We start from the raw sequence: 23,214 nt of genomic DNA on the forward strand, positions 1-23,214 counted from the left end.
TCCATGCCCTCTCCACCATTTCTGACTTCTCTATCTGCCACAATTCCATTTCTCTTCCAGTCCTGGTGCTTGAGACAGCATAAGAACATAAGATGTGTCCTGGTGAACCAGAAAAGTAGTCCATCTAGTCCAGTCCATCACACAGTGGGCCAGCTAAATGCCCTGGAGAGCCAACAAACAAGACCTCTCTGTGACCTTACCACCTATCCCTGGTATTCAGAAGACTTTCTCTGAAGATGGAGATTCCTTTTGGTCATTCTGTCTAGTGATGGATCTCTTCTTCAGGAATCAGTTTTTCAAGCCCGTAAAATCATTAAATTTGTTACCCAGGAAACATACTTGAACACTGGCAGTGAAGACTAGTTGGTCGTTTAGATATATTAGGCCCCACATATAGTGTGACTGATACATCATCCTTGTTGAATCTAAACTCAGGTCACCAAGTCTTTGGGGGGGGGGGTGGAGTCAGGAATGGGTGGGGTTTAGGGCAGGAAGGGATCTCAGTGGATTATAATGCTTCAAGGGAATTGATCATTGACACCTGGAGATGAGCTATATTACGAGATGGGCTCAGCTGGACCATCTAGGTTAGGGTTCATCCTCTCAGTTTACCTTTTAACTTATAGCGACTACGTGTCAAGAGCTGTGAAGCTGATATACTCTTCTAACGAAAGAGGGAAAAAGCATTCCCAGTGTGGCATTACAGGGTTCTTCTTTTTAATCCCGCATGGTGTAGTGGTTAAACAGCAGTGGACTGTAATCTGGAGAACAACGTTTGATTCCTCATTCCTCCACGTGCAGCCAGCTGGGTGACGTTAGGCCAGTCACAGTTCTCCTATAGCTGTCCTCTCAGAGCAGTTGCCTTAGAGCTGCCTCAGCCTCACAAGGTGTCTGTTGCGGGGAGAGGAAGGGGAAGGTGTTTGCAAGCCGCTATGAGTAGTGAAAAGCGGGGTATAAAACACCGGCTCTTCTTTTAAAAAGCTTGTTGCTTCTGTGCAGTACCCAGTCTCCCAACAGTAGTGTGATAGACAGACACCTTTCACAGACACAACCACCCCATGAAGTGAGGGAGGCTGAGAAAGTCCGCTTGGCCCCAGGGCTGACATGGAATCTGAATCCAGCTCTTACAGGGCTTAGTCAGGTCCTCTAGTTCAGTGGTCCCCAACCTGTTTTGGGCCGGGGACCGGGGGGGGGAGGCCTGGTGACTGGGGGGGGAGAGGGAGGCGCCTCTATGCGCCAGGGCCCGAGATTTATCGGCCAACGAAACGGCCGATCATTCCTGGGCCCTGGTGCAGCAAGCACCGTGGGGGGGAGAGAAGCACGGGCGCGGGCACAAACGAGCCTCCCCCCTGCAGCGCAGTGCTCGCTGCACCGGGCCCCGGGAGTGATCAGCTGCTTCCTGGCGCAACAAGCACCGCACCATGGGGGGGAGGTATGCCTGCTGGTGCACCGGCACCCGCATCTCCCTCCTCCCCTCTACAGCCCCCTATTGAGGGCTCTACGGCCCGGTACCGGTCTACGACCCGGGAGTTGGGGAAGACTGCTCTAGTTCACCGAAGCTGCATTTGTTGTGAATCAGTCTCTGTTCCCATTCTTTGCAAGGGGAAGGAAGACGTTCCCTTTCTTTCCTTTCTCACACAGTGAAAGTACCTGCAGCTTGCCAGAAACTGTACACAGCCAAAGAACAGCGAAACACTCCACTCAATTTTATTCCCGTCCCTTTCGTATTTAACCTTGGAATCCCTGATCCTCTGTGGCTTGCGCAGGAGGGATTCGGAAGGTCATTACTCAAATGCAATGTGCATGGCTAGCACGGAAACCGACAATGGTCCGGAAGCCCGTGTCAGCCACACTCCCCTCTGTTCTGTCATATCCGAAAAATGCTGTCCGTTATGAGAACCCTTCGCCTGTTCTCCAAATCCCATCTTCTCTTTCAGCACCATCTTCTGTATCAGCTCTCCGAAAAGGAAAGCCAACAGAGGGAGCCAAGGCAGAGCTATTTCAGTCTAAGGCCATTGATTTTGGTGGCCTTCCAGAATGGAGTAACTCTGCCCAGGATTGGCCCCTTAACTGAGTCTGGTTATTGTTGTTTGCCTAGAACGGCCTTTTTCAACCTTTTGGCCATGTAGGAGCCCTTGAAATAAATTCTCAGGTTTCAAAGACCCCCGGAAGTGGTCAGTTGGCCACGCCTCCCTTCCAGAAGTGACATAACCACCTGCACCTTTTGTCCTACCCCCCCCCCCTCACATTACTATGGTGGCTTTGCCTCATGTAGGTCAGAAAGAGGGAAAAGGAGCTAAGAAAAGAGCTCAGACCCCCCACACCACAACAGACTCCCCCCTTTGATTTGTATACCCATGGGCTACCCACTGAGTCCTCCAGGAGGAGATGGCCAGTTCCCTGTCTTGTGGCCAAGTCCATTAAAGCAGCAGAGGTTAGGACACCTCTGGAGCTCCTGCAGACCACTGGGAGTCTGTGGGCTGCTGGTTGGGAATCCTTGGCCTAGAAGAAAGTCAGGGCGTAGAGGTTAGAACAGGGATTCCCAAACTGGGCTCCCTGGAGTCCTGGGGCTCCATGAGAGGTCCCCAGGTCTCCCCAGCCTTTCCCCTAGATCTTGCCTTAATGGACTCAGCCACACTTCCAGTCATGTTCTGGGACTTCTCACGGCCTGAAAGATGTTTCAGGGGCTCCTCCATCGTTAAAATGCTGGGTGTTAGTGTCAGCTTATGATCTGGAAGACCCAGGTTCAAATCCCTACTCCGTCATGGGAGCTTGCTGGTCACTTTCTCCCTCAGACACATCTGCCTTACAAGGGTTGTTGTGAGGAAAGAATGGAGACCAGGAGGGTAATGTTGAAAGACACATTGGGTACTCCTTGGGAAGAAAAGTCGCACCCAAATACCAGAATAAATACTGTTTAAGAAACGTTATTCAAAGTTTAATCATAGGCTGTGGCAGAGGTCCCCAGTGTGCTGTCCTTGGCCTCTATGTCACCTCCCAGCACCTTTTCTGGTGTTTCTAGGAAGCAGGCAAGCTCAGGTGGGGGTTTGCCCGGCAAAGTGGAGTTTTGATTGGTTGTGCAGATTTTAAAGTCGGCAACTGTGCAAGGATCTACATGCTGTTCCTAAAGTTAAGCTGTGACAATTGTTTTGTGGCCAACTCCGCCTCCTGTGGCAGCCATGCTGTGGCCGCCATTTTGTTGCTGCCCCCACCATGCCGTGCCAAAATCCCACAGGCTCACAAAGGATGGAGACCCCTGGTCTATGGTTTCTGCCGCATCAGACGGGCTGGGCGATACCTTCTCTCATCCTTATGAAATGTGTGAACATAGGGTCGCTGGACATTTTGCACCCATGCATCGGGGTGGTGTGGAGGGAAGGGATGCGATCTCTGTGCAGGTGAACGGCTTGGAACGCAGTTCTTGGCATCCAGAGCTGAAAGGCCCCGGCTGCACGGAAAGAGCATACAGCTTTGGCTCGACGCTCCCACCCTTGTTGTAGCTGGAGCTCTGCAGGCTTTTGAAAAATGGAGCTCTCGGTCCGGACGGAGAGTGTTTGCAATTAGCTTCGCCATATGGCGGATTTTCTCGTCTGCCTCTTGTAGGCCCAGTTAAGAGCCAAATATCTGGCATCCCACAATCTCCGGTGTGGCGTTAGCTCATCTTTCCCAAACCGCAACCCTGTCAGAGGTGAGTCACAAACTCAGCAAAGGATTGTTCCATCCAGCAGGGGAGTCGAGAATGTTCTCCAGTCTCCTTTTCCCCGGGATGCTCAGCGGAATGCCTGTTTCAGGATATAACCTCTTCCTTCTCCCACCCCTGTCCGGAATGTTAAGATGATCTTGTCTACCGTCTTGGCTTTGAAGGGGGGCGTAGAGTCTGTAGCCATGAAATGAGACTGGGGTTGTTCTCTCACCTCCTCTGGCCTGGAAAGCCTTCATCCAAACTTGAGCTTGCCAACTTCCAGGTGGGGCCTGGAGATCTCTGGGAATTGCAACAAATCCCCAAATGAGAAACCAGTCCCCTTGGAGAAAGGGGGTGCTTTGGAGGGTGGACTCTATGGCTTTGTACCCCCCTGAGCACCCTCTTCAGGTTCCAACCCCTAAACCCCTAGGAGTTTCCCAACCCAACATAGGTATCCCTACCAAATTCGTAGCCTTGCATTCTGCCTAAAAAGTTAGGTGGGAAGTAGAGGAGGCAATTTTTTAATCTCCCCCAACCATGGCAGACCACTGACTCCTTCGCATGTAGATTTGGCTGGTCCCCTCTGGCCACTGATAGGGGATGGTGGAGGAAGGATGCCAGATCTAGACTGGGAAACCCCTGGAGATTTGGTAATGGAGCCTGGGAAGGACAGGGATCACAGTGGGACACAGCCATACAGGGGGATACAGAATCATACAGCCCACCCTCCATAGCAGCCTTTTTCTCCAGGGGAACTGATTTCTGTAGTCTGGAGATGAGCCGTAATTGTGGAGGATCCCCAGGTCCCACCTGGAGGCTGACATCTCTGTTCACGTGCCTTTGGGGGGGGGGGGAGTCCCTATCCTCTGAGAACAGCATTTGGATGATATTTTGGGTTCTATGTTATGGGAAAAAGCCGGGAATTCCTACTGGATGGACAGAAATCTTTCTGGCGATGGAAATGTCAGGTGGGATCCAAGCCAACGTGTGAGGACTTGTTCCTCAAAACAGATGAGGTGGTGAAGCTATTCCTTCAGACCGCAAGTGGGGGGATTGTATGGCTTCATGCTTCACCTTGGGGGGGGGGATATCCCTGTGCAAGCAATTAGGATATTTGTTTAAGAGTACACTAAACCTGGGGCATCAGGTTGATTGACCTTTCAGTCATTGATATTGTATGCCTTGTATATAGACAATGAAAATTCATCAATACAAGAGTAGAATAAAGCACAGTCAGTTGCCAGATGGACTGGGAGTGCTGTTAAAGTGACAAATTAGGTCCACTTGCCAAAATTCCTTGGAATAAAGCTGGGATTTATTATTTTTTAGTGCAAACGGGCAGCTTCATTTTCATTTTTTGTGTGTGCTTAAATCATGTAGACCAGTGGTCCCCAACCTTTCTGAGGCTGGGGACCGGCAGGGCATCGGGCCGCGCCCCCGCGGACCGCGCCCGCGCGGGCCACACCCGTGCGGATCGGGCCGCGCCCACGCCGCGCCCACGGGCCGCGCCAGCGGATCGGGCCGCGCCCACGCCACGCCCGCGGGCCGCGCCCGCGGGCCGCGCCCGCGGATCGGGCCGAGCGGGCATGGCCCGCACGGGCGCGGCCTGGCCCTGATTCCCTCTCCCCGCCTCCCGCAGTAAGTAGCTTCCCGGGCCGCAAGCTTGCGGCCTGGGAAGTTTTTTACTGCGGGGGCGGGGCGGGGCGGGGCGGGGAGAGGGAGCCGCGCCCGGTGCCATGGCCTTTGCGGCCCGGCACCGGGCTGCGGCCCGCAGGTTGGGGACCACTGATGTAGACTTCACCCCCATGCACTCCAGCAAAGTGTCGCCAGGTCTCCCTTGGCCACTAGCAGGGGAGGGGGTTGGGCAGGGTGGTCAGATCCAGGTTGAACTCCCAGTGGAGATTTGGGGACAGAAGTGGGAAGGACAGAATTGGTGCCATAAGAACCACCCTCGCAAGCATCCCTTTCCTCTAGGGGAAATGATCTTTCTGGTCTGCAGATGAGCTATCATTCCAGGGGATCCCCAGGTCCCACCTGGAGGCTAAAAGTCAAAAATAAGCAGTCCGTAACCTTGTTTAACAGGATACATTTGGGAAGATGCTTGTTTTGAAAATAATTAAGAAAGGCAAGACTGAAATGGAGAGTTACCGGAGACCCATTTTATCTTTTTTCCGCTACAGTGCTACTACATTAACTATCATGACTGTATTTTATTCCAATAAAGGTTTTCTGAATCTGAAAAGCTACACATGAATGTATTTTGCCTGGTTATTATGTTATCTTTTTTACTATATAGTAATTTGTTTGGGTTTTGTGCCGCTTGGCAACTATGTATTGGAATCCGTGATGTTTGTTCAAAATGTATCGGTTTGATTGCAGACTTTTTGTAAGCCATAACATCCCATGAAGAGGAAATTTTCTATATCGGGTGGTTCTGTATTATGCAATGTTGACTTAGCCCTTCCGTGGATATTTATATATTTACTGCTTGTGTTTAGGTAACTGCCACTGCCTTGCTGCATTCTCACAGTTTTGCTTTTTTGTGTTTCAATTGCCCACCTGGAGTCTAGCATCCCTCCTCCAGTGTGTTCTGCCTCAATGCATTGTTTCACATCTTATGAGAGCCAGTTTGGTGTAGTGGTTAGGAGTGCGGACTTCTAATCTGGCATGCCAGGTTCGATTCTGCGCTCCCCCACATGGAGCCAGCTGGGTGACCTTGGGCTCGCCACGGCACTGATAAAACTGTTCTGACCGAGCAGTGATATCGGGGCTCTCTCAGCCTCACCCACCCCACAGGGTGTCTGTTGTGGGGAGAGGAATGGGAAGGCGACTGTAAGCCGCTTTGAGCGACTGTAAGCCGCTCCTTCAGGTAGGGAAAAGTGGCATATAAGAACCAACTCTTCTTCTTCTTCTCTTCTTATGCCATTCAAGGTAATCTGTGCTGTTCCACATTCTGCTACGCGTCCAATTGTGGAGTGAAGAAGTTTTGAGTCCTGCAAAACTCTCCCACCAAGCTCTGAGGCAGGCTGGTAGCTAGGCTTGCCAACTCTTGAGAAATTCCTGGAGATTTCAGATGGTGCCTGGGGAAAGTGGAATATTGTGGGGGGAGGGAGCTAGGCGAGGATGGACGTTAATCAAGGCCACACTCCAATGTTGCCATTTTCTCCTGGGGAACTGATCTCTGTAGTCTGGAGAGAGCCTTTCCTTTTATCCAAGAAAAGCTCCATGATACATGGATCCTGAGTGATGGAATATCGCTTTGATACAACAATGCCCTAGTTACCCTGTTGCGGAAGGGACAGGAATCTCCACAGACCAGGCAGAGAATCTTTCCAATATAAATTTATTATAGCTGCAGCTTGCTTAGCCAAATCAGACACTAGGGCCTTCCCAAATTAGTGCCACCCTCCCAATTCCAAGATATAAGACTTTATACAGGTGTGAAATCCCACCCCAATTAAGTCTCAATTAAGTCCTATCTTAATTTGGCACAATTACCTATCACATCTTCCAGCGAAAACCTTCCAATGAAAACCAGTTCAGTCCAGGTGATAATCTTCCATTGGGCCCCTCTGGGGGTTGAGAGTAGAGCAAAGGGCATTTGGGGATAACAAGGTTGGGCATTCTGTCACAGTGCCCTTATTGCAGATAATTAGTAGAAGCGGAGACGACCGGTCAGCCAAAGATGTGCAGACAAGGCACGATTTCTGCACATAGGAGTCTTCAGGCTAGTTGTTTGGGAAGGTCTCTGATCTGCAAGACTCAAAACATACTGATAGGGACAAATACTGAAACATACTATGACTTAACAGTTGCACAGAAAGAACAGTGCTTGTAAAGGTATAAAAATGGAAAGGTACAAAAAAAGTACAAAGAAAATATAAAAGTAGGGATGCAAATCTTATACATTTGCAACTGCTAGAGATCTTTGGGGATCCCTGTCTGAAAGTAAATGACAAAGTCATAGGAAGGTACGTCTGAATGAGCCTGCAAACACGGTGTAATAAAATGCCTCCTGAGATTGGCATACGAAGGGGCATGTGCTATTGCAGGGGTAGTCAAACTGCGGCCCTCCAGATGTCCATGGACTACAATTCCCAGGAGCCCCTGCCAGCAAACGCTGGCAGGGGCTCCTGGGAATTGTAGTCCATGGACATCTGGAGGTCCGCAGTTTGATTACCCCTGTGCTATTGTATCGATCTTACCTAAGGGACGGGGTAGGTTTGTTCTTCATAAGGGAAATGCATAACTGTGAAGGGTGAATGTCTTATCTGGCCAAAATGAATGCCCTTAGTGGGCTTTGGGAAGACAACAGATCGATGCAGGAGGGAAGAGATTTTAGAGGTGGAATACCAAAAAACGGGGATGAACAGGTGCAGGGCGCTCTAAAAGCCAATCGGTGGCCAATTACTTTCACCGAATTTCTCACCTTAGCAGATGCCGAGCGGTCCCCAAACCCCACCCTGGAGTTGGTAACCCTGATGTGCAAGGGACTTTGGAGGGTCTTTAGCCCAGCCTACCAACCCTTGCCAAACTGAACGCTGCGCTTCTGTCCCGGCCCTAACCCTGGTCCTTTTGCACGGCAGACTTTTTGCGGGGAAGTGCAGCAGCTGCTCGGAAGCCATCGCCCCCAGCGAGTTCGTCATGCGAGCCCAGAAGAGGGTGTACCACGTGGGCTGCTTCTGCTGCTGCATCTGCGAGCGGAGGCTCCAGAAGGGGGACGAATTCGTCCTGAAGGAGGGGCAGCTCCTGTGCAAGAGTGACTTCGAGAAGGAGAGGGAGCTGCTCAGCCTCGTCAGCCCGGCTGCGTCGGATTCCGGTAAGGGGACTGGGTGGCGTCCTTTAATCGCAGAACACCAGGGCTCCTCCCCCACCGATTCTGCGAGGGCTGCAATTCGGCGAATGGGGTCAATGCTGAGTGATGGAGACCTGAGGGAAGGCGGCAGGGGGAGGGTTTCCGGGCCTCTCTCAGTAGTGGGAAACCTCCCACATGAAGCCATCTAGGAGCGGGGGAAATGTGAAAGGCAGCATGTAGTGCCCTGCTGTGTCACTGCACAGGGAAACCTGGAAGGGATAGTATCGTAGAGTCATAGAGATGGAAGGGGCCATACGGGCCATCTAGTCCAACCCCCTGCTGAATGCAGCATCATAGAATCATAGAGTTGGAAGGGACCTCCTGGGTCATCTAGTCCAACCTCCTGCACTATGCAGGACACTCACAACCCTATTGCTCATCCACTGTAATCTGCCACCCCCTTGAGCCTTCACTGAATCAGCCTAAAACAGTAGTTCTCAACCTTCCTAATGCCACGACCCTTTAATACAGTTCCTCATGTTGCAGTGATCCCCCAACCATAAAACTATGCAAGTGCTCTTTCACAGAAATTAAACCGAAACTAACCAATAGCGTGAAGATCCATTGTTTATGACTGTATAGAAATTGGGTTTTTTTTTCCTGGGGTTTATCAGATCAATTCTGCCTCTTGTCCCACTATGTTGATCTCGCTCTTTTCCGCTGCTCCAGACAAAAACTCTATCTTGATCTACCCTGCAAGGTTGTTGGGTGGATGGCGCCCTCCCAGCCAACCTGCTTTGACCACTGTGAAAGGTTTGTTCGATCCCCAAAGGGGTCCCAACCCCCAGGTTGAGAACCACTGGCCTAAAGCATTCATGATAAGGATCTGTCCAGCCACTGCTTGAAGAAAACCCGTGAGGGGGAATTCACCACCTCCTTAGGCAGTCGATGCTAGTACTGAACTACTCTGACGGTGAAATTATTGTTCCTGATTTCTACCCAGTACTTTTCTATATGTAGTTTAAAGCCATTACTGCATGCCCTATCCCCTGCTGCCAACAAGTACCCCTCCCTGCCATCCTTCAAGGGACAAACATTCAAATCTTTAACAAGAGCCATCATGTCCGCTCTCAACCTCCACTTCTCCAGGCTGAACATTCCCAAGTCCCTCAAGCTTTCCTCATAAGGCTTGGTCCCCGGGCCCCGAATCATCCTTGCCACTCTCCTCTGCACCCTCTCACTTTTGTCCATGTCCTTTTGGATGTAAGGTAGCTCTAGAAATGTCCCAAATGCCTGAAATATTTGGGATTAACTGGGAATATTGGGAGCTGCTGTTTGCACCTGTTTTTTCCTGTTGTTGTTGTTGTTGTTGTTGTTGTTGTTATTATTATTATTATTATTATTATTTGCATTTCTAGCCTTCCATTCCCACGAATGCTCGTGGTGGGTTGTTGTTGTTGTTAGTTGCGAAGTCGTGTCCAGCCTATCATGACTCCATGGAAAATGTTCCTCCAGGCCTTTTTGTCCCCTACCATTCCCCGGAGTCCATTTAAGTTTGCACCAACTGCTTCAGTGACTCCATCCAGCCACCTCATTCTCTGTCGGCCCCTTCTTCTTTTGCCCTCGATTGCTCCCAACATTAGGCTCTTCTCAAGGGAGTCCTTCCTTCTCATGAGGTGGCCAAAGTATTTGGGTTTCGTCTTCAGGATCTGGCCTTCGTCTTCAGGATCTGGCCCTTCAGGGCTGATCTCCTCTAGGACTGACCGGTTTGTTCGCCTTGCAGTCCAAGGGACTCGCAAGAGTCTTCTCCAGCACCAGAGTTCAAAAGCCTCAATTCTTTGATGCTCGGCCTTCCTTATGGTCCAACTTTCACAGCCATACATTGAACTGGGAAGACCATAGCCTTGACTAGATACACAACATACATAAAACCACAATAAAATTACCCCTAAAAATATAAGATACAACATAGTCCACACAGATCCAAGAAATACCTTGGCGGAAAAGACAGCTAAAACCCCACCCACTATCACCTCCAGAGAGGGCACGGGGGGTTACACCACCAGAAGAATAACCTAAAAATAACCTAACAATAACCTCTAGTTCTTCTTTAATGCACCAGCCTCAACCATAAGCCTGGCAGAAGAGCTCCATCTTGCAGGCCCTGTGGAGTGCTGAAAGCTCCCACAGGGCACTTAGCTCTTCCTGGAGTTCATTCCACCAGGCCAGGGCCAGGACTGAAAAGGCCCTGGCCCTGGTCGAGGCCAAGCGCACTTCCCTGGGGCTGAGTATGGCCAATAGATTTGCATAGGGGGGCATAGGTTGAAAAGCGGTCCCTCAAGTATGTGGGTCCCTGTCCGCGCAGGGCCTTAAAGGTAAGAATCAAAACCTTGAACCGGATCTGGGTAGCAACCGGCAACCAATGCAGCTGCCTCAGCACAGGCAGGATATGGGCCCTCCAAGATGTCCCAGTGAGGACCCTAGCAGCCGCATTCTGCACCAGTTGTAACTTCAGGATCAAGCTCAGGGGCAGGCGTAGAGCGAGTTACAGAAATCTATTCCCCTCCACCCCACCCCTGTTTCTGCATCCCCCCGGGCTTGGGCAGACTTTAAGTATGATTCCGCCAGTGCAAGTGCTTTCGTTGTTTTAAAGTTCCTTCTTTGTGTTGAGTTCAGTGCGTTTTTGGAGGATTCGTGATTTTTACATAATTTAAATTCTTTGGTTTTACATAGGTTTGGATTCTCAGGTTTTATATCGGCTGGCTTTCACAATAGCTTTCAAGGCCTTTCCTACAGGGGGTGATTGTGAGATGTTATACGGTTCATATTTTTTCTACCTTTTTCTACCTTCCCATGGTGCTTGCTGGCAGGGGCTCATGGGAATTGTAGTCCATGGACATCTGGAGAGCCACAGTTCAGCCACCCCTGCTCTGTAAGAAACCATTGAGGACAGCTGGTGGCACCTGTTCAGGTACTATCCACTGCCCTGAATTTTTGTTGTCTATATCTTTTTAATAAAAACCTCCACAGCCCCCTGAAATATTTTTCATGGGGAATAATGGAACCCCGAAGTACTGGAATCCTGGAGGGGTGGGGAACAGATCTGAATATCATACCAGTATTTGGAACCTGGGAATACCAATATTTTGGGGCTCCAATAGATCAGGATCTGAAATAATCCTGATTTCTTTCTTTTTCTTTTCTTTTTCTTTTTCTTTTTCTTTTTCTTTTTCTTTTCTTTTTCTTTTCTTTTTCTTTTCTTTTCTTTTCTTTTCTTTTTTTTTGCTTTAAATCCCTACTGCTGTAGAACTGCTAAATCCAAATCCTGTGGATTCTCTGAAAATTGTGTTGGTCCCTCTGGACTTTCTTTGTAAGAGCTGGCAGGTAGGCAGGTTTCTGCTCTCAGCTCCAGACAGCCATGCCTGCCTTGCCGGGAAGAGAGGGAAATGCCTTGTTTGCATATGTTGGCAGGCAGGTAGGGGAGAACAGATGCAGCCGTCCAGCTTTCCTCCTTTGTAATAGGCAGACTCTGGTCTTGAAAACTGACTAGGGAAATGCTTTGCTTGCATCAGCTGGGCTGTAGGGAAAGGGGAAGAGGAGGACTTGGCACCTTCAGGATCAAGCGGATTTTACATGGGTTGGACTCACAGGCTTGCAGGCTTAACTCTGCTCTGGATAACGTCGAAAGGCTGCTTGTAGTTGTCTGTCTCCAGTGCCTGAGTTGGATCTTAAGAGGGCCCTCACTCTTAACTAAGGTTGCTTGTATTTGTTGGTCCCTTTGTTGATATCTGTTGGAGAGCCAACTTGGTGTAGTGGTTAGGAGTGCGGACGTCTAATCTGGCGAGCCGGGTTTGATTCCCCACTCCTCCAAATGCAGCCAGCTGGGTGACCTTGAGCTCAACACAGCTCTGATAAAGCTGTTCCGACTGAGCAATAATTTCAGGGCTCTCTCAGCATCCTTCAGGTAGAGAAAAGCGGCATATAAGAACCAACTCTTCTTCAGTAATATCAGGGCTGTCTCAGCCTCACCCACCTCACAGGGTGTCTGTTGTGGGGAGAGGAAAGGGAAGGTGACTATAAGCCACTTTGAGCCTCCTTCTGGTAGAGAAAACTCCTCCTCCTCCTTCTTCTTCATGATTCAGAAACATATGAAGAGTGTCCTGCAGGGGGCCTTGGAGAAGATGTACTTGGCATAGTGAGATTACGAACTACTTGGAATTTTTCAAATACTCTCCTCCATTGTCATGATTAGCTCTTTGGAGACTTCCTGCCCCTCTGAACGCTCTTCCTCCCTGCTTGCCTCTGGACCAGAAGAATCACTGCATACAACAGTTAGACAGTTAGTTAGGTCTCTCTCTTTCCTTTCTACACAATTTGTTTCCCTTCACAATGAAACCATTTCACTCTTTTAAGCACCCTGGTGCTGCGCCCCTCTCTAGCATATTTAAACTCTACCAACACTTGGGAGGCAGACTGGGAAGAAAAACTCTGTAGAGGAAGGCAGTGGTGAATCCCTTCTGCTTTTCTCTTGCCTTGACAGCTCCCTGCTGGGGTCACCAGAAATCGGCTGCAACATGACAGCGCTTTACACACAGAGGGAACGGGGGTGCTGTGTTCTATCTGCTTGGAATTAGAGGGGGGTGGAGACCCCTTGTGTGAGGTACACAAGCCACGTATTTCATTTCAGTGGGCTAGGAAGGGGATGCCTTTTGGGGCTTCAGGAGAACAGAGTGTTGGGTTGGATCTTACCTGTTTTTCTGCTGGTGAGGGGGTCAAATCGAATTAAATTGACCACGTTCATCCAAAGGCCATTGCAAACCTTACAAACAATGATGACATAACTATACAAACTATACAGTTTCCAGTCACAATCTAACATTCATTATTACAAAATAAACTTAAACCGGAACAAATAAAACCATGCTTCACAAATCTATACCTGATTTTCCTTGCAACTAAAGCAAATAAGGAAATGTTATAAGTAACGCAGGAGTCTGTCCAGCAAGGAAATGCATAATAGCTCACACTGTATGTGCCCATTATACTTAACAAGAAGCTTTCCTAAGAATTTAGATCTCAACTCTGAATAGAGGGGCCAGTGAAGTACATAATGGATTGTTAGGGCTATGACCCCCAGATTGTGGCGGAAAGGGGACCCACAGGGGCCGGATGAGGTCTTCCAGGGCTGGAGCTGACTGTGGAAGATTTCCCATGCTGGCTTCCCACCACAGGACTGAGGGCCTGCTGCTGAGATTGGGTGAGGGGTAGTGGGCTTCTTAAGGGAGTAGCAGGAGCCCACTGCCACACTGGCCAAGAGGCCGCGTCAGCCAGTGAGCAGTGGCGATGAGGGAGCTCTGAGGGAACTGTGACTGGGCCAAGGTCCCCCAGCAGGCCTCATGAATCTCAAAGGGGCCTACAATCGCCTTCCCTTCCTGTCCCCACAACAGATCCCCTGTGAGGTAAGTGAGGTTGAGAGAGCTCTGAGGGAACTGTGACTGGGCCAAGGTCACCCAGCAGGCCTCATGAGTCTTAAGGCGGCTAATAATCACCTTCCCTTCCTCTCCCCACAATGGATTCCCTGTGAGGGAGGTGAGGCTGAGAGAGCTCTGAGAGAACCATGACTGGCCTGAAGTCACCCAACTGGCTGAATGTGGAGGAGCGGGGAATCAAACACAGTTCTCCGGATTAGAGGCCGCCGCTCTCAACCATGACACCAAACTGGCTATTAGGTGAAAACTGCAAAGCAAAGTGAGCCCTTTGGCCTCTGGAGTGACAGCTATCAGCATGCTCTGCCTCTACCCTGCAGCTATTGGAGGAAAGAAAGATGCACAACTGGCACCAAAGATGATATGCACAACTTTATATTCTTGAGGGAAGGGGAGGGGGGAACAGCTGTCCAGTTTGGAGTGTGACTCTCCACCAACAAACCAAAGAGGATATTTGGCAAGATTCCTTTTCGAGGAACAGGAGGAAGTGGGACGAATTCCTACAGGTGGGTTACAGCAACCCAGGACGAGATTCTTTGATCGGGATGTGACATTACCAGAAAACACCGTTGCCATCTAGGTCAAAAACCAGCAAAATGCTGCCATCTACTGGCAAGCAGCTTGTTCTCTGCCAGTTGGAGGAAAATAACTGGCCAATTGAGGGAAAGTTTATTTGACGGAAGGAAAAAAAGATGTCACTCTGCCAGAGACAGAGTGGGAAGAGGCCTTAGGGGCCATCTAGTCCAACCCCTTGCTCAGTGCAAAATCAGCTTAAAGCATCCTTGACAGTTGTTTGTCCAGCTGTTGCTTGAAGACCGCCTATAGGGGGGGAGCGCCCCACCTCCATAGGCTGCTGAACTAATCTGACTGTAAACCCCCCCCCAATTACCAGCTTGTATCTTTCCACCCATAATTTAAACTCATTAGTGCAAGTTCTCATTAGTGCAAGAGCCTCTTGTGGCGCAGAGTGGTAAGACAGCCGTCTGAAAACTTTGCCTATGAGGCTGGGAGTTCAATCCCAGCAGCCGGCTCAAGGTTGACTCAGCCTTCCATCCTTCCGAGGTCGGTAAAATGAGTACCCAGCTTGCTTGCTGGGGGGTAAACGGTAATGACTGGGGAAGGCACTGGCAAACCACCCCGTATTGAGTCTGCCATGAAAACGCTAGAGGGCGTCACCCCAAGGGTCAGACATGACTCGGTGCTTGCACAGGGGATACCTTTACCTTTACCTAGTGCAAGTTCTCACCTACTAATACGAACAGTTCCTTGCCCTCCTCTAAGTGACAAACTTTCAATTATTTCAAGAGAGCCATCTTCTCACACCTTCCTCTTCTCTGGACTGAATATTCACAGGTTCCTCATCCTTTCCTGAGTGATATGGAAAGGTGGGATAGAAACAAAAATGTATTATTATATTATAGAAAAAGAAGAGCTGCTTTCTTTATACCATACTTTTCACTACAAAAAGGAGTCCTGAAATGGCTTACAAACACCTTTCCCTTCTTCTCCCCACACCAGACACCCTGTGAGGTAGGTGGGGCAGGGAGGGCTCTCAGAGAACTGCCCTATGGGGAAATCTCTAAAAGAACTGAGACTGGTCCAAGGTAACCCAGTTGGCAGCAGGTGGAGGAGTGGGGAATCAGACCCGGTTCTCCTATTAGAGTCTACCCCCTTTAACCCCTAAACCATGCTGGCTCTCAGGGCTCTGTTTCCAGGTCTATCCTGGGCCTAGTCTGCACACAATAGATAATGCACTTTCAATGCACTTTAGAAGTAGATTTTCCTGTTCTGCACTGGAAAATCCAGCTGCCAAAGCACATTAAAAGTGCATTATCCTATGTGTGCAGACTAGGCCCTGGTCCATCTTTTCTGAAGCGAGGCCTCCAGAACTGCACATGGTACTCAAGGTATGACCTGAACAACATGACATACAGTGGAACTAAGACCAACCCTAATTTGCTAGAAACTGTCCCTGTGACTGGACATTGAGGGGTTTTGTTTTGTTTTTCTAAGAGAAGGAACAATTATTGACGACAAGCAAGATCAAACCTTCTCCGATGATATTTTATCAGGCTGGGAGATTACAGCTTATTCCTCTCCTGACGGCATCTGTCCCCAAAGCCTTCTTCGAAAATAGGAGAGGCCACAGAGTGTAATAGGAACTTAGAGCCCCTTTATGAGAAAATTAAGATAAAGAGCCGCGCGTTGGAAGCCATATGTTGGCCATAAGCCGTAAAGCCCTCCGTTCAATGACTTCCCTCCCAAGAGCCCAGGCCTGAGTAAACAGGCAGCCTGTGAAAGGGACGCTTTCCAATTAAAAGTGTACTAACATCTCTCCATCCTCTAATTCCCCCCGAGCCAAGAATTCCTTCATCTTCAGGCTCGAAACGGGTTCTCCACCTTTTTTCTCTCCCCCCTCCCCTGTCCAGCCTCGGGGTTGTACCGAGGTCATCCCAGACAATGTGAACCACCCGTAGGCCTTTCCCATGTGACACCAGGAGGAGTCTTAAAGATTAATTAATTCCTATGCTGCTCCTGGCCGGCTTGAAAGGCCGAGTTAATTAAAAGCACGGCGACGTTCAAGCAGAATCAACTTCCCATCATTCCGAGGGATTTGGTGAGCAGGTGTTCGCTGGGGGGGGGGGACTGTGCACCACGTCTCCTTTGCAGGGTGGGATTCCCTCGTCCTGCTATGCATGGACCACCCCTCTGCCTCTCAATGGTGTCAAAGATTTCCCTATTTCGTTCTTCCGTGTATCCAGATTGGGAAAGATTTTATCGCCCTGAAAAAGAGCACTGGAAGCGGGGAAAACTGCCAGAAGCAACGAAGGACTGCTTTGGTGCAAAAGCAAGCATGTTGCCGAATCTAGCAGCGGTGTCATTGCAAGGCTGGATCCAACTGCAGCCCTGTAGCCCTTGCCGGGTTTTGCATGCCCTGCTGCAAACAGAAGCCATGGCTCAGTGGCAGGGCGTCTGTTTTGCATGCAAAAGTCCCTACGTTCAGTCCTCAGCACCACCAGTTAAAAGGATCAGGAATACCAAAGATCTGCACTTGAGATCCTGGAGAGCCACTGCCAGTCACAGCAGTGGTTTGGCTCCATAGCTCTGTTCTCTTGGTGCTGGGAATGTATTTATATCCTGCTTTTATCTGCATCTCTGTAAGAAAGAAGAGCCGATTTCATTATACTTTTCGCTTTTCGTTTCCCAGAGGAGTTCCCGAGCGGCTTACGAACACCTTTCCCTTCCTCTCCCCACAACAGACACCCTGGGAGGTAGAGAGAGCTCTGCTCTGTGAGAACAGCTCTAAGAGAACTGTGACTGGCCCCAGGTCAGCCAGCTGGCTGCATGCAGAGGAGTGGGGACTCAAACCCGGTTTTCTAGCTTAAAGACTACCACTCTTGACCACTGCACTGAGCTCATTGGGTCAGACTCTGAGTATGGTATACAGATTTGATATGTTGTTGGTGTCAGGCTGTGCCCTTGGCCTTCTGGGAAGTATTCCATTGGAAACAGGAAAACCAGTGGTTGATCATATGTCTCTCTGGAGGACACACAGATCCCTTAGCGCAGCCTTTCCCTACCTTTTGACTGTAGAAGCACCCTGGAAATATTTTTCGCAGGATTTGTGGCACCAGATGGCCACCCCTTTCTGCCACACCTCGTGGAAGTAAGAGGAGGTTTTGGTGGCAAAAGTTTTAATGGTCTGGGCCATCCCCTTCCCACCCCCTCCTGGCCCAAAATTGGCCACTTTGGTAGGGGACAGGCCAACCTACCCAAATAAGGGTGGAAATTTGCTTTAAAAATGAAAAACGCCTTTTTCTTTCCACTTCACTTAGCTGGAAACGGCAGGCACAGGGTGTGAGGGTGTGAGCTACCATTTTGAAAAACTCCACACCACCATTGACACGCTACCATTGACGGGCCTTCATGGTACCAAGGTGCTGTGGTTGGGAAACCTTCCTGAGAGGCATGATAGTATAAAAAGAATACCGTAAGCATCAACAAATACAGGGCACTAATTTAACTGGTGCGTAAGGTACATACCTTATCCAGATACTTTCATATGCTTTTTAATTCATCTTGGGGAAACCTAGGTGTAAACTGCATGGAGCTTTTATTCCAACCCCGGGTCGATTCAATCCCTGCCGTCTACACAGAATGCGATTTCCGTTTTGATTTGGGGCGATTTAAATTTTCCTTCTGCAGCAAGAAGGATTGATCTGGAGTGACCCTACCTTTATTGTGCGATATCTTAGAGTGCTTTTAACGCTCAATATTTTTCAAATCTGGATTGGGAAAGAAAGCTCCGTGGCAGAGAACCTCTGATAGGCCATACCTGGTCATGTGACAAGCTTGCCTTAAAGGAGAAGCCCCTAATTTCTCTCAACTTCTGTCGGTCCTGGATTTTTTCTCCCTTCTCTGCCTTCTTCAATCCTCTCCGCCCCCTCTCCCCCAAGAAAAGAAAGAGGCTCCCTGCTTGGCTCCTCCCCCCCCTTCAAGAAAGAGGCTTTGCCCCCCCTTCTGAACTACCCTAACCACGTGCAGAAGACTTTCCTGTTTCAATGGGGAAGGGGGGGAGAGGAAGACCCAAGTTCAAAGCGATCTGAATTCAACAGGATTGACAATGGAATAAACAAAGTAAGTGCAGACTCTGCCCTGGAAAGAGGGTGATTTAAGCTGCCCCAGCTAAGGTGTTTTTATGTTGATAGGCGGCAACATTTAAAAGCTGCAACAGCTCTGGGGGTCCCATTCTGTGTCATTTTCATAATTATTTTCAGGTAAAAGTGATGATGAGGAGAACCTGAGCAAAATGGGAGCTGGAACCAGGAAGACGTCTGAGGAGAACAAGGATCAGAAGAGACCGAAGCGACCCCGGACCATCCTGACTACGCAACAGCGCAGGGCATTCAAGGCATCATTCGAGGTTTCCTCTAAGCCTTGTAGGAAGGTACAAAACATTTAAATATGAGAGCATTTGTTATTGTTAGGTGCGAAGTTGTGTCCGACCCATCGCGACCCCATGGACAATGATCCCCCAGGCCTTCCTGTCCTCTACCATTCCCCGGAGTCCATTTAAGTTTGCACCGACTGCTTCAGTGACTCCATCCAGCCTCCTCATTCTCTGTCGTCCCCTTCTTCTTTTGCCCTCAATCGCTCCCAGCATTAGGCTCTAATAAGAGCATTACGCTTGGACAATTCCAACTGACTAGTGATCCCTGGCCCCAAGGAAGTCTGGCCGGCCGCAACCGGGTCAGGACATTTTCTGTCCTGGCCCCTACTTGGTGGAATGAATTCCCAGAGAATGTCTGGGCCCCAGGTACTGACGCAGTTCTGCTGGGCTTGTAAAGCAGATCTGCCAAGGTTTTGGTTGGAGCCAGTGAACTGACAACATCTCGTGGGCTCCCATTAGACCCCGATTCAGAAATGCTCAGGTAGAACATCTGGGGTGAGCTGGAATTAACTGGATTCAAATGCAGTTTTAGATGTTTTAATGTATTTATAGTAAATTGTTAAAATTTACAATGATTTTAAATTAAAAAACAACAACAACAGGGTTTTTCTGTGCCCTGAGCCGTTCATGGGAGGGTGTTATACAAATTTATCAACAACAACACTTTTTCTTCTAGGATTTATATTCCCCCTTATTCTTGGGGAACTCAGGGTGGATTAAATCAATTTGTTAATAATGATAAAACATTTGCATTCAATTGGTATACAAATACTAAGTACTAAAATTGATCATAGCTCTTTCTCTATGCGGATGGGGGAGTCATTAAAAAACTGGAATACAGACATTAATTAACTCCTTCCCATTCAGGAAATCCTTTCAGGGCCATCAAGAAACCCCAGGCTTTCATGAAACCCTGGTTGAGAAAGCCTGTAGTAAATCATTAAATGTATACTTAGAAATTGCAAAGGTCAATATGACAAACTGTAGTTTGAAAACATCAGTATCACGCAGGCATTATCTTCCCATAGTTGGGAAGGCCCATAGCTCCCTGTTGAGGGTCTACTTCTTGGCAAATCAGGAATGCCACTGAGAAATTTTGCACTGAGATTTCTGTTCTTGGCTCTATGATCAATCAAAGTTTTAGATGCAGCCGTGAAATCAAATGGTGAATAACACTGGGCTGGAACGCAATGTTAGGCATGAACTGAATATGGAAGAGTAAGGATATCGGCCTTAATACAAAGGGCCGGCTAGTCAACGCCGTTGTCTTCTCCATAACAACCCGTGGATGCGAAAGCTGGACCCTGAAGAAGGAAGACAGGAGGAGAATAGTTGCTTTTGAATTATGGTGTTGGAGACGAATGCTGTGGATACCATGGACAGCCAAAGTTACCAACAAGATAGTTTTAGAGAGGAGCAAACCAACTGTGTCATTAGAAGGGAGATATTACGGCTAAAGCTCACTTACTTTGGACATATCATGCGATCAAACTTGCTAGAAAAATCATTCATGTTCAGCAAGGTCAGCGGCAAAAGGAAACGTGGTCGCCAAAGGATCCGCTGGCTCAACACGATCAAATACGACACAGGGATGACCATGAACCAATTGAAAGAAGCAGTTAGAGACAGGGGTGCATGGTGAAGACTTTCCTATAGAATCACCGAGGGTTGGACACAACTGAACGAATAACATCATCATCATCATCATCATCATCATCATCATCATCATCATCATCATCATTCAGTTTGTCACCTATTGGGTGAAACCAGCACCCAGAATTTATAATTGTTTCCGAGATCTCTCATTAAGATTTAAAATATTAAAAAACTGGGAAAGTTTTAAAGCATCCTCATTCAAATTTCAAACACTATTCCACAAAATGTATCGGGGAGGGAAGCATACTCTAATGTCATCGAGCTCAGTTTCTTCAATGGAGGCAACTATTTTGGTGAAGGTTCGGTTTCTCTTTGATGGAATAACAGGGTTTGTTCTTCTGACATGTGTTTTGAAGGTGAGGGAAACATTAGCGACGGAGACGGGGCTGAGTGTCCGAGTGGTCCAGGTCTGGTTCCAGAATCAGAGAGCTAAGGTAACCTTTCTCTTTAAATAACAATGTCTTTTTACAGAAACTTTTCGACTGTGGATATGTGCAGATGGTGGACTGGAATTTGGATCTGAAACTCATGTCCTGGGATATGTTAGATCTGCAGTGCGCATGATTCAAGAGCATTAAAAGAATATCCTGCAGGGGGCATCAGAGGAGATGTATATTTAGCATAGTTCAAATAGGAACTCCCTGGAGTTTTTCTACTACTCTCCTCCAGCTTCATGATTGGCTCACTGGAGACTTCCTGCTCCTTTGAGCACACTTGCTCCCTGCTTGCCTCCAGAACAACTTAAGAATGACTGCAGAAAACAATTAGATGAGATTCTCTCATTTCTTCTCCCTATATATGGGCGTTTCTCTTCTTAATAAAAATATATTGTTCATTTAAGCAGCCTGGAATTCTGCTCCTCTTCATAAATTGAAGCTCTGCCAGCTTGGAAAACTCGTTCAACCACCATCCAAAAAGAGAGTGCCTAACATATGACAAAAGCCATAAATTCCAGACATAGTTCCAGCTTTTGATATAATTTCATAGAATTATATCAAAATATTATGATAGGAATCTCAAGAATTACTTATTAAAGCACCATTAGGACAATATTCTATAAACCTTCTGTTTAAATAAAAGTAGTGACATCCAGGCTCTCCCAGGTATGTGGAATACATACCTGCTCTGGAGCTCTTTGATCCATCCCCCATCCCCCTGTCTCTCTCACACACACACATGCAGACCTCTTCCCTTCCCACTTCCCCACCCCTCTCACTTCTCCAACCTACTCCCTTGTTGCTTCCCTCCCAGAAACACACACACATACACACACAAAGAGTCCTCCCACTTCCCTCCTTACTTGTTGTCCCAGCCTCCTCTGGCCTGGAAGTCAGTGCTTGCATCGCAGTCTGTGGCCCAGCCCCCGGAGGCTGGGAGGGCTGCGGCTTGGTCCTTGGGAGCCGTGTGGCCTCTGCCCTGGCCCCCAGAGGCCTGTGGGGTGATGCCATGGCTTCAGCAAGTAGAGTAGCCTCCACCCCAGCCCCCAGAGGCCTTCAGGGCAGTGCCACGGCTTCAGCCAGCCTCACAGCCTCTGCCCCGGCCTCCACCTGCACCAGCTGTATCCCTACATCCCTCACGGCCGGTGCCCCAGCTTCCACCTCCACCAGCTGCCTCCCCCCCTCGTGGCCAGCACCCTGGACTTCACATCCACTGGCCACTTCCCTCACTTCCTCCCTTGCTGCTTCATCTGCCGCACTCCCTGGGGTGGGACTACAGGTGTCATGTCTGTACCCATTTCTGTCTCAGAAGGCGTGCCAGAAGATGTGTTCCACATTAAAAAAATAATTTAGATTATTCTAATTTTCTCCTTCCGGTAACAGATGAAGAAACTAGCAAGACGACAACAGCAGCAACAGCAAGATCAACAAAACACACAGCGACTTAATTCTGGTATGGCTTGCCTTCTATCAGGGGAACTCCAGGTTTCCTTCAGACCCTCACTGCACCTAGCCAAAAATCTCAACAGGAGGAAATGGATTCTCTTTCCAAGGAGGCAACAACAGCACCTGTGCAGGAAGAATATATATATTTTTAAGTTCCAGTTTTTTCAGAATCAGGTTCTGCACGTCCTTTATTGAGCCAGAATATGAGAGGTGGTAAGATGAGGTGGGGTAGGGGAGGACCTTTCAGGGCAAATAAGGAACTGGTGGCCAATGGAAGATTTCTTCTGCAATTGGTAAACTTTCTCAGAGAGCTTCACAATGTATCCCTGTTTTGGCACAGCCTTCCTTCCAACCTTTGAGAGCCAGCTTGGTGTAGTGGTTAGGAGGGCTGACTTCTAATCTGGTGAGCCGAGTTTGATTCCCCCGCTGCTCTTCCTCATGCAACCAGCTGGGTGACCTTCGTCTCGCTACAGCATTGATAAAGCTGTTCTGACCGGGCAGTGATATCAGGGCTCTCTCAGGCTCACCCACCCTACAGGGTGTCTCCTGTGGGGAGAGGAAAGGGGAGGCGACTGTAAGCCACTTTGAGACTCCTTCAGGTAGAGAAGTGCAGCATACAAGAACCAACTCTTCTTCTTCATCATCCAACCTCCACTGTTTCCAAAGTTACTTTGAGACACTCCTTTGGGTAGTGAAAAGTAGAATATAAAAACCAACCCTCTTCCTCCTATTCCTTCTGTCTATACCTGTGGCCATCACTA

The 23,214-nt window shown here is 48.8% G+C and overlaps 1 protein-coding gene across 2 annotated transcripts in view; it reads left to right on the plus strand.

Moving 5' to 3' along the window:
- Positions 1-23,214, plus strand: part of LMX1A (LIM homeobox transcription factor 1 alpha) — a 79,015-nt gene that overhangs the window by 51,140 nt on the left and 4,661 nt on the right. For both annotated transcript variants that reach the window (XM_077336274.1, XM_077336273.1), the window contains exons 4-7: positions 8,269-8,501; positions 18,742-18,911; positions 20,927-21,004; positions 22,391-22,460. In XM_077336274.1, coding sequence (XP_077192389.1) covers positions 8,269-8,501; positions 18,742-18,911; positions 20,927-21,004; positions 22,391-22,460 — 551 coding nt within the window. The remainder of the gene's footprint in view (positions 1-8,268; positions 8,502-18,741; positions 18,912-20,926; positions 21,005-22,390; positions 22,461-23,214) is intronic.

Source organism: Paroedura picta, chromosome 4, assembly GCF_049243985.1.
Source record: "Paroedura picta isolate Pp20150507F chromosome 4, Ppicta_v3.0, whole genome shotgun sequence".
NCBI classification, from domain to species: Eukaryota; Metazoa; Chordata; class Lepidosauria; order Squamata; family Gekkonidae; genus Paroedura; species Paroedura picta.